General features: G+C 43.6%; 1 protein-coding gene across 3 annotated transcripts in view; it reads right to left on the bottom strand.

Annotated features, from left to right (window-relative positions):
* Positions 1–3,292: 3,292 nt before the first annotated feature.
* Positions 3,293–11,770, bottom strand: part of DSP (desmoplakin) — a 48,115-nt gene continuing 39,637 nt past the window's right edge. The window contains exons 23-24 of one of the 3 annotated variants that reach the window (XM_033154531.1): positions 8,818–11,112; positions 3,293–6,720 (exon numbers count right to left, since the gene is read on the bottom strand). In XM_033154531.1, coding sequence (XP_033010422.1) covers positions 3,517–6,720; positions 8,818–11,112 — 5,499 coding nt within the window. In that variant the 3' untranslated portion in view covers positions 3,293–3,516. The remainder of the gene's footprint in view (positions 6,721–8,817; positions 11,113–11,770) is intronic. The other 2 variants (XM_033154532.1, XM_033154533.1) reach the window with 2 other exon arrangements.

The raw sequence follows: 11,770 nt of genomic DNA, 5'->3' as shown, positions 1-11,770 counted from the left end.
ATATCTCTACTCTTGATCATGAGCAGCTGAATATATGAACCAACTCCACTGAAAAACAAGACTTTTTAAAGGCAATGTGATATGAAACCTCTATTGTCATTGTATCCACACATGCAAGTTCTCACTCGATACTGAAGTCGTCAAATGATGTGCGTGCGGACATTAGCAGACTTTAAGGCAGACCCTTATAACTGAGTTTAGATTCTTTTAGCAGTGCAGTTCTCATATTATTGCCATCTGAACAGGCACCACTGACATGCTGCATTAGGTTAATAATGGGGGGGGGGAATAAATGCAGTTACCCTGCAAACAGGGCAAACCCTGTGTTGATTGACTAAACTAGTGGGACTTGCTGGCCATCCTGGAGCTAAAGGGGCTGATGGAGACAAAGTTAAGGACCTCAAAGCTTTTTACTTAACCATTTTAATCATCTATTTCAACTCACTGAACTTTGTGTGATATGCTTTTGCTATCTAGGAGAAAATGGGCAGAAAAGTGAATGGAGAAAACTAGGTTCAGGCCTCCCTGGACCTGGCAAGATTCCAGTGTTTACAAGGCAAATGTCTAAGTGTGCTACTCCATTTCCCCATTATTTTCAGCTACCTTCTGTGAAACTCCAAATCCACTTTAGAATAAAGCAACCAGACCTAACCACAGCTGTTTTTGCATGCAGTCGAGCCAACCATTTTGGCCAGTTTCCCAAAGCATCCTTTGTATATTTGTATACTGGTTGATACGTAGCAGGTCTGTCTTGGGGTATGTACAGTAGTCTGGATAGAGGTGCATCAGTTTCTACACGAAGGCGTATTGTGGCCAAGTATACAGGTTAGTTCTCATTGAGGTAATAAACAGAGTGCCTGATGGCATTCCATCCCAAACCTGCATCTTGCCTTGTACCACTTCAAAATGCAGGTGAGACAGTGTGGTTGGTTGGTTTCAAATCTGGGAGACCAGGGTTCAAATTCCCACTCAACCATGAAGCTCGGGGAATGACCATAGGCCATTCTGTCATCAACTCTTAACCTAACCTACCTCCAAGGCTGTTGCGAGGATAAAATTTAAGAAAACTGTGTTTTATTTATTTCATTTATATCCCGCCCTACCAAAGGAGCCAAGGATGATTGCATATGCTATATTTTACTAATGTAATAGTAAATGACTGAATATTCTTTCACTTCGCACTTGGAAACCAGGTAGCAGGAAGGATGACCGGGCTATAACCCTGTTAATTTCTGCTTCTTCATCCAGGATTTCCTGGCTATTCTGCAATTTGGCCATTCCAAAATTGGCTATTCCACTAGGCTCCCCTGGATACAGTGGTCCCCCCCGGTGTTTCTGGACTGTGAAGTAAAAGACTGTGGCACTCACCCTCTCGGCCTGAATTAAGAAAGGGGTTGCCTATTTATAGAATTTTCAGCTGGAAGATTCTGCTGACATGTGTTAGAACACTGCAACATGAGATTATGGTAATTTGTAAGTAAAAATGGCAAGTGTCATTTTTCCTCCTTTCCCTAATTTCTACTATATGCATCCTTGTCTAATTTGCATATTGTCAAAGTGTGCTGTCTCCCCCAAATCACAGGTGTATCCCCATCAGCTATACCGGCAGATAAAGGTAAAGGGACCCCTGACCATTAGGTCCAGTCGTGTCCGACTCTGGGGTTGCGGCACTCATCTCGCGTTACTGGCTGAGGGAGCCGACGTACAGCTTCCGGGTTGTGTGGCCAGCATGACAAAGCTGCTTCTGGCAAACCAGAGCAGCGCACAGAAATGCCGTTTACCTTCCCGCCGGAGTGGTACCTATTTATCTGCTTGCACTTTGACGTGCTTTCGAAGTGCTAGGTGGACAGGAGCTGGGACCGAGCAACGGGAGCTCACCCCGTCGAACTGCCAACCTTCTGATCAGCAAGCCCTAGGCTCTGTGTTTTAACCCACAGCGCCACCTGCGTTCCTATAGCGGTAGATAAGTAACCACTATAAAACAGCCAAGCTAACAAGGGTTCCTGTGCTTTGTTCCCCTGTTCTTTCCAGCAACGCTGTTTTTTGAATAGACGTTCTTGCAACAGATGGATACATAAAGGATGTTTTAAATGGTGGCTACGATATAAGCCACCTGTGTATTGCTTTTTTGAGAGAAATGAAATTTGTTCCCATGCTAAACTCACTGATGGTTTGCCACGGAAGAGAGCTAAAAGTAGAGAGACACCATAGCTCAGGTGTAGAGCACATGACGTAGCAGGTCCCAGGTTCAAATCCCTTGTTTTTACCAGATGGCAGGTAATGAAGAAGACCTCTGCCTAAGATTCTGGTGATGGAAAAGACACTTCAGCCAGTCAGAGCAGTCAGTATTGGGTTAGATGGAGCAAATACTCTGGTCTGATATAAGGCAGCTTCCTATGTTCCTATGATCAAGTAAGTTTTAAATGGATGGATGCAGGTCTCAACATCTATACTTCAGCATTTAGCAATGGAGGTGTAGATCTAGAAAACTGCTCACCAGTTACTTCCGATAGGAAACCAGAAGCAATTTGGAATGTACTTGGCAATGGCTTCCCATCCACTTCCATGGTTTCTAGTGATCATATTCCCACCATGAATTTAAAGTGCATGTCTAACGCCTAGCCTCCTTGACAACCACAGATATTTACAGCTGAGATTTGAAGCAGCCGTTAAATGTGAGACTAAGGCAACCTCCAATTCGCAGTACTCAATATGCAGTCAACTACTGCAGCTAGTTTAGCCACTGCCAAGAATGCACGCAAAACAAACATTTAATGTCAAGATATTTACCACAAAGGAATCAAAGGTGGTTAATTTTTTTTTTTATTGCCAGAATAGCAAATGTTACACAGATGGGCCTGCATGGTATTACGCAGGGAACAAGCAAGCAAAAAATGAATAAAAATGTTTGGCCACAGCAAAAGAAAAGGCACATTCTAATAAATCTGCCCTAATAAATGCAGAGTGACCAAATGAGAATATAGCATAGCACAATTGGGTATAACATTTGTTGGAAAGGATTTTCAGACCATCACCATTGTGCACTGCAACATCCACATTAACATAAAAAGTGGCTTTAAAAACATCAACACTGATACAAAAACAATATGAAGCCTGGGGTAATAGTTTGTGGCCGTGCATGACTATTTGAAGGGAACAAAAGCAAATGCTAAATACATGAGGAAAGATGCATGCCAACATCAGAGAAAGAACTTGCCTCCTCCATTTACTATGAGAAGTCTGCACCCAAGACATTTAGAAAGCATGCATACATGCGTGCGTGTGTATGTATATATATACATATACATATATATATGGAAACACAGCATCCCATCCAGAAAGATTTATTTTATTGGCATTTGGGGTTTGGCTTCTATTCTGCAGCTTAACTATTTCACCCAAGCAAGTGCTAATATCACCAACAACCAGTTCTTTCTGTTTGTTAAAACAAAGAAGGAATACAGATCCCAGCAGATGCTTCCCGTGCAAAATTCAGACAGGCTATCTAGCTAATGACTAGCGCCCAAGCGAGCTGCTGCTGATGGTTGTATAGGAATAAGAATACGAGGCATTCGTGTTTGCATCAAAGCTTCCTCTCCTCGATCCACTGCGCGAGCCTGAGCGGGATCCACTGCGGGATCCACTGCGTGAGCCTGGTGCCGAAGAGACATTGTATGGGCTGGAGATGCCTTTGGATGAAACTGAAGAAGCTTCCAGTAACCGGAGCCCGGTTATGTCTTCCACCATCGAACGATTCATTGCATCTCTGAAGGAGATTTTCAGCTTTGTTTTGGGACAGGTCAAAATCTTTCCATAGTTGCTGGTGTCTTGTAATCTCTGGGCCGTCCGGCCATCAATCAACCCTTTTCGAATGGCTTCTTCAGTACTTATTCTCCCGCGGACTTCGGGGTCAATGAGACCTCCTGTGATAAACTGGAACTCAAGGAAGCGCTGGCCAGCCTCGTAAGGCAACCACTTTTCCTTCACGGCCTCTGCGGCTGACATTCTGTTTCGGCCCTTGATGCCTTCAAACCCTACGAAGGCTTTATGAGCTGGCTTCAGCCGTGTCGACATCTCGTGGTCAACGAGGCCTTGGGCAACCGCTTCCTGAAGGGAAAGCCGCTGTCCTGTGACGGGGCATATTATGCCTCCCGTGCAAGCTTGGGCTTCGAGCAAACGCTGGGCAGTAATGCTGTCAACAATGCCCCGTTGCACGGCTTCTGAAATGGAGATCTTCTCCAAATTTTCTGTGTCAAATATGGCTGCAATTGGACTCGTTTCCTCGAGGGACTCAGAAAAGGAGCCGGAGCCGGAGCCAGAACTGCTCTTTAGCTTGATAGATGAACTCTTGATACTCAGTACCGTAGGGGAACGAGTGGACTCATGTCTGAAAACTTCATCACCGCCATTCTTGCAAGCAATCATGTCTGCAAACTGAGTGAGGCTTAATGACCCGGAACGGTATTGGTCAAAAAATTTCTTGTCCACAAGGCCTTTGTCAATGGTGTCCTGGATGTCATACTGGTGGCCCGTTTTCCTGTCAACAAGCACTACTCTTGTGCTCCCATCTGAACCTGTTATAGTGATTTCTTCCCATTCGCATTCCTGGTCAGAAAGCTCCAGGTAAGTATCATAATCTATGAGGCCTTTGTTGTACGCTTCCTGGACGGACATTTCCTTGTTTGTGTCTGGATCTACGATGACGACCCTGCGCTTCCTGAGGGTGTTTTTTTGCGAAGTCTGCACCACTTTCTTCTTCTCTCTCAGGGGCAGGAGACAGAGCCCACTTCCTTCATCAACTATGCACCTTTCTTTCAACTGCAAGTAGGTCAGGTTTTCTTCTGTGTTGGGGTCAAAAAAGCCTTTGGTATCGTCACTGGGATCGGAGAGAATGTTGTTCAGCTCTTTGTCAAAGTAACCACGTTGGTATGCCGTGCCGACTGGCAACCGATGACTTTCCTTCGGGTCGATGATCCCACCAGTGGCTATCTGGGCCTCCAGCAAACGAATCCCATGGCCTCTCTCGATGAGTTCCTTGTTCATTGCTTGGAACAAGGAGATGATGTTTCCTGTTTCTGGATCTTTGTACCCAGTGACTGCTCTTTCAGCAGACAAGAGTTTTTCTTTAAATTCTATTCCAACTAGGCCTCTTTTGTAAGCTTCTTCCACAGTGTGTCGTGAATTGCTCACAGGGTCCACGACAAATCCAGTGGCTGCCTGGGCTTCCAGAAGCTCAAGAGCTGTCCCTGGTCTAACCAAACCTATTTTCATGGCCTGGTAAATGCCAAGCTTCTCTCTGGTGGCCTCGTTATAAATGCCAGCTATGCAGCTGGAGCCCTGGAGGAAATCTTTGATTCGGTCACTGACTTCTTCAACCGTGATTACTCCACTTTCCAGATCATTTGCCGTCGACTCCCGAATGATGCCAGAGTCTACTAACTCAGAAATGTCAATGGGCTTCCTGATGCCTTGGAATGACATGCTTCTCTTCTGCACAGGAAGGAGGAGCAAACCAGTGTGTGGTTCGATTCTACATTTCGCCCTCAGCTTCGTGTAACTTATGGCCTTCTTGGTGATCGGGTCAATCAAGTGATTTAAACTCTGAGGTTGGTTCAAGGATCTGACCAGGTCTCGATCAATCAGCCCACGAGCTAAAGCAATGTCTTTCGGCAAGAACACACTGTTGATGGGGTCAACGATTCCTCCCGCAGCCAACTGAGCTTCAAGGAGACGTATCCCAGTCTCCCTGTCGATAAGCTGTTTACCGATGGCTTGTGCCACAGGCACTGTTTTCCCTGAGAAGGGATCTTTAAATCCGGTGATAGCCTTTTCAGCGGTGTAGATTTGCTCCCGGTCATCAAAATCGATCAGGTCTCTAGCAACTGCACTGTCCACACTGAGAAGTTCGTTGCGGTGGGGGTCAATCACACCTCCGGTGGCTGCCTGGGCTTCCAAAAGAAAGACGGTGTTCTCTGGGCTGAGAAGCTGCTTCCGTTTAGCCTCCACCAGGGAATACTTGTCCTTAGGGCTAAGAGAGGCCCCAGCTATAGCCCCAGCTCCTCTGAGATAGGGTTCGAGATCAGCAGCAACTTCCTCCACGGACTTCTGCCCCCTCAGCAGCTTATCCAGGGTGGACTTGTCTATCAGCTGGCATTCGTGCAGCTGGACAGCAGTTATTTTTTTCCGCAGGCCGCTGAAGAGTAATTTGGAAGGGTCGATGGCAAAGTCCTCTTCTGTCTGGGTGACTCTGTTGGCCACATAAGGGCGCTGCTTCAGCTTCTCAATTTCCCTTTGCAGCCTCAGGCGCTCAGCCTCCATCTCCGACTGGCTTTTTCTGCTCGTCTCTTCCAAGCGGCAGCGGTACCTTTCTTCGATCCTCTTCATCTCTGCCTGCAGCCTCTCAATTTCTATCAGCAGGGCACTCTTCTCCCTCTCACTCTTATCTCGCTCGGACTCAATCTTCCTGATTGTCTCTTCCTTCCGGGAATATTGGCTCTTCCACTGATTTAAGTCGTTCAGTATTTGCTGCTTCTCATTCTCCAGCCGTATTTTCAAGCGGGATTCTGACTCCAGTGTGCCTTTGGCCCGATTCAGCTCTTCTTCCAACCTCAGCAACCTTGCTTTGTCTTGTTCCAAGGCATTAATTTTTATCAGCAGCGCTTCTCGTTCCTGCATAATATGAGTATACTGGGTTTTGGATTCTTGGATCCTATGGGATGTCTATGGTTTTTTTTATAAAAAAGAAGAAGAAATAAACAAGGAGAAAATTAGTGTCTCTTCTTAACATCCTATATTCCCTATATTTCAACCTATCCTGTAAGGGGCACTGGGTAACTGTGGCCCTGAGTGTTTTAGATGCAGCTGTAGATTTGTTTTATTAATACAGGATAGCACACTGATAGAAATGGGCTAAAAAGAATTCTAACAAGAGAGTCTGGGGCATGACCCAGCACACTGGGGTCCTGCCAGTTTCAGTGGAAATATTAAGCATATGTTTAACAGCGCAATCCTATACAAGTCTACTCAGAAGTAAGACCCACAGAATTAAATGGGGATTACTCCCAGGCAAGCGTGCATAGGACTGCAGCCTTGTGCATACAGCACAATCCTATCTCTTCCCTTTGAAATCAACAGGAATTAAAAATACTTAACTTGGGGTGGATTGTACTGTCAGTGCTTAATATTTTCCCTTTCCCACCTGTACATATATACAACATACAGTCTTAATTTTGACAGTAGTCTAGCAGAAGCTAAGTATTTTGGGATGCCTACACTTCAGTACTGCCTCTAATAAAATCTTGTGTCCACTGAAAGGGGACTTTCATCTTGCTCTGTTTACAAAACATACGTATCACGACATCAAATACAGACTGGTCTTACCTGGAGCCGATTTACCCACATTAACAAAAAAGTTCTAATTATTTAATTCCAAAATCTGATTCTTCTTTCAAGAAAGTGCTCATTTTGAGACTACAACTAGACTAATGGATAAAGTTCCATCACGTATCTATGTGATGAATCTGAGTGAATGAAAATACAGAGTTAATAATGTGCGTGTGAATTACAGGTGTGGGGAGGGGACAATGAGAGCAAACAGATACCCCACTGAGGAAAATACTGCTTTTGGACCAATCTTGCACTAGCAAACCAATATAGTTCAGCAAACATTGCTTAAGGCAGGCTCTCCATTCATTTCAATGAGTGAATTGCTATGAATTGAGGCTGAACTGTAGCAATGCCTGATGGGTTGCTCCTAGTAAACAAAGACAGGGAAACATAACTATCATATTACTTGAAAATTATGAGCCCAAGCTACTAGGCTAAATGGCCAGACTCCAACACAGAATAAAGCACACTTGAAGAAATGTCAATAGGCTTAAGTATGCTCTACTCTGTGAAGGATTGTGACTCATAGATTTCTTTTTTTTTTTAAAGAAAGAAATGAAAGCAGTGACATGTATAGCATGCATATATATATATATATATATATATATATATATATATATATATATATGCGCATTTTATACAATATATAGATACATAAGCAATAAAATGTATACCAAATATACAACACCAATATAACTATGTATACACTTTTGCATATGTACACTTTTTAAGATGTACATGTATTTTTAAGTATATACATATACTACCCTACAGCAATATGAAAAATGAGAAGAGTAAAGGACAGAAGGATAAGCTCCAATATGCAACTTCATGAATAACATATTGTATACCGCACCACAGTGAACAAGTAAATGCTAAGTTATCTATTAAAGTTGTGTACATTTCTCTTTGGGGGTTGAGATGTCAGAGTAACCAAACTTCATGGGGTAGCCTTTGTAACAACTGGTTTTGGAAATATGGCCTGGTCTTCGAAGTCCTGCTCCTTTCTAAGGATGATGAAGAGTTGGCCAATTTTCCATAGGAAAAACACTAAATTCTATTGGAATGAAATATCGCCCAAAGATATATATTTTTAAGCACCTGGCAGATGCTAGGTAAGATTTATAGCTCCTTTGCACTAGTCTAGAAGCGACCCAAATCTGGGCCTGCAGCTAAGAACGTAAGAACAGCCTGCAGGATCAGGCCAATGGCCCATCTAGTCCAGCATCCTGTTCTAACAGTGGCCAACCAAATGCCTGTAGGAGACCTGCACTTAAAAGCCAGTTGAATTTTTATATCAAATTTTAAAATGAATCAATTAAAATCAATATACATAAATTTGGGGTCGGATGACTGGCTGAAAATGCATTTGCTGTTGAATTATGAATTATCTGAGGGACAGTAAAGTTGTGATCAAATATTTGTGAATACCTCCATAGCCTGCTTTTGGAATTTTTCAATTTCCTGTCTCAAATTGTCCCTTTCTTTCTGTAAACCATTTATCAGACCCTGAAGTTCCAGGGTATGCTTGCTGCTTGTTTGTAGTTGACTCTTAAGTTCAATAATTGTGGCATTTTTTTCCTCATCCACTTCACTTCTGCCCCTTCTTAGATCATCATACTCCAATCTCACATTACGCAGCTCTTCCTCTAACATCAAGTGTTCTTTTGTAAGGTTCTCGGTAAGAGACTGAAGCCTTTCGATTTCTATTTTGCACTCATTGAGGCTTTTGCTCTTGTCCTCAACAGCCTTTTGCAAGTGCTCGTTGCGCATGTGAGCTTGTTTTAGATTCTCTTGCTCCTGGACCACCTGGCGGCGCAAGGTTTCGGTCTCTGAAGTGTACTTCCTTATCTCCTCCATGTATCTCTGCTTTTCCCTCATCTGACCATCTAGCACCTCTCTCTGGTGCTTCAAGTCATCTTCACTCCTTTTCTTGACCATCGAGACCTCCTCTATCTGCTGAGTAAGGTTTGTGATCTTGACAGCTTGCTCTCTGTAAGACCTCCTCATAGTCTCTAACTCTGCTTCCACTTCCTTCCTCTTGGAAGTTTCTTCCGCTATGGCTCTAGCCTGCCTACTAAGCTCCTCCTCCAGCTTGCGTTTCTGCTGCTGCAGCTCTTTCATTGTGCCCTGCAGCCTTGTACTTTCTTGATCTTTCCCTTTTTTGTCCTGGGCAAGCCTCTCATATTCGCTTTTTAGCCGTCCCAGTTCCTGCTCTTGGACTTTCAACCTGCTGATGGTCTCCGTGGCATTGATGTTCACTTTCTCCAAATCATACTGGACTCTTTGCAATCGGATATTCTCCTCCTCCATAGATTTCCTCTGGTTTGTTTCTGCTTCTAGCAACTTTCTCAGCTTTTCAATCTCTTTGTTTTTGTCCTTAATTGTCCGCCCAGCATCGTCAAGAGACTGCTTGTAACGCATGGTCTCCTCAGAGTATTTCTGAACAGTCTGTTTTAACTCAATCTCAAGCTGCTGCTTCTTTTGCGAGATCTCGGAGCCAATGGCTTTTTGCTGGTGAGCATTTTCTTCCACTTGTCTAAGGTTCTCTGATGTCTGACTTATAGTGTTCTTCAGTCTCCTAATTTCCTCACATAAGCTCCTATTTTCTCTCACGACATTGTCGAGCTGTGCTCGGTAATTGCTGGATTCCTCTTCCTTCTGCACAGTCACCTGATTTATTGTGGTCTTTGTGATATTAATCTCAGTCTCATACTTGTTCTTTAAACTAATAATTTCCTCGTCATAACTGTTCCTTACCTTAGCCAATTCATTCTCAAGTTCCCACCGGCTTTTAGCCTCTTCCTGCAGCTGAATCTTTACTCTTTCAAGCTCCTTGGTTTTGTCCTGGATGGTCAAAGCAGCATCTTCAAGCGCTTGCTTGTACCTCGCGTTGTCTTCGTTGCGCAGATGAATGATCTGTTTCAGCTCCAGCTCGATCTGTTGCTTCTGCTGAGCCACCTCCGAGCCGCAGGCCTTCTGCTGAAGAATATTCTCTTCCGCTCTCCTCCGCTGCTCTGTGGCATCCAAAATGCTGTCATTGAGCCTGATGATCTCATCCTTCAGATCTCTGTTCTCTCTCTGCAGCTTGTCGATCTGGGCTCGGAGGTTTTTGGCATCATCTTCTTTCTGGGATGCTATCTGGTGGATGGTGGTCTTCTTAATGTTAATCTCTGTTTCATACTTGTTCTTTATATTACTCATCTCCTCATTATACTGGTTTCTTACCTTAGCCAGCTCATTCTCATACTCTCTCTTCCGAGCCCCCTCGTCCTGGAGAAGCACCCTTAACCTTTCTATCTCGTACTCCTTCTCCTTGATGACTTTCTCAGATTCTATCTTTTGCCAACCAAGGCTTTCTTTCTCATTCTGCCTTGTCTTCTGCAGTTGGTCAAAGTCAGTCTTCTGCTGGTCATATCTGTCCTCCAACAGCTTCCTTTTCCTCTTCTCGTCTTCAATCTCGTAAGTCAGCCTCGTTATTCTGTCATTCAGATCTTTTATTTGAGCGTAACACTTGTCCAAGTTTTGCTTGGCAGAGCCACCATCCAGCTCTGCTTGCCTCTTCATCTCTTCCAAACCCATCAGTTTGGCCTTCAGCTGGGAAATTTCCAACTGGTACTTCTGTAGGTTTTGCTCCAGGAATTTGTGCTTATTGCTGTTATCGGAATTGGCATCTCTGGCTAGTCTCAGCTCTTCTTCCAGTAGTTCTATTTTGGTGCTTTTCATCTGCAGATTCAGAAAGCATGAAACATAAAAATTACCTATCGTAACAAATTTTGACCAACAGCATGCTACTCATTCACCCCCCCCCAAAAAAAGCACACCACTCCACAGCTAATTTTAATAAAATGCCCTATTTGCTGTATAGTTATTTATTATTATTTTTTAAAGCAACAACTTCACATTCTCTTGTTAACCAGAATGGACAAGACTCTTGACATTCTCAACAAGGCCTTTTTACTAAGTCATGGTTTTCAGCGCAAAAGTCCTAATGCAGTGTTTTTCAACCACTGTTCCGCGGCACACTAGTGTGCCGCGAGATGTTGCGTGGTGTGCCGTGGGGAAAATTGAAAAATTCAAGAGAATTACTTTATATATAGTCAATATAGGCACAGAGTTAAATTTTTTAACATTTTCTAATGGTGGTGTGCCTCGTGATTTTTTTCATGAAACAAGTGTGCCTTTGCCCAAAAAAGGTTGAAAAACACTGTCCTAATGCACCAGAAAACATTGGATCTGGATGAATATATGCTACTCTATGTCAAGCTCCGAAAGCAGACTTAAACCAGAGCTCTGGGGTTCATTTTTCTGGTTTTTACACATTTGTTAGCCTAGGAAAAACATTTTTAAAGGCATGATATAAAATGTTTTTTGAAATAAAGAA

Source organism: Lacerta agilis, chromosome 7 (assembly GCF_009819535.1).
Source record: "Lacerta agilis isolate rLacAgi1 chromosome 7, rLacAgi1.pri, whole genome shotgun sequence".
Lineage (NCBI taxonomy): Eukaryota > Metazoa > Chordata > Lepidosauria > Squamata > Lacertidae > Lacerta > Lacerta agilis.
The sequence above is the reverse complement of the archived record's forward strand: the minus strand, read 5'-3'. Positions and strand labels throughout refer to the sequence as shown.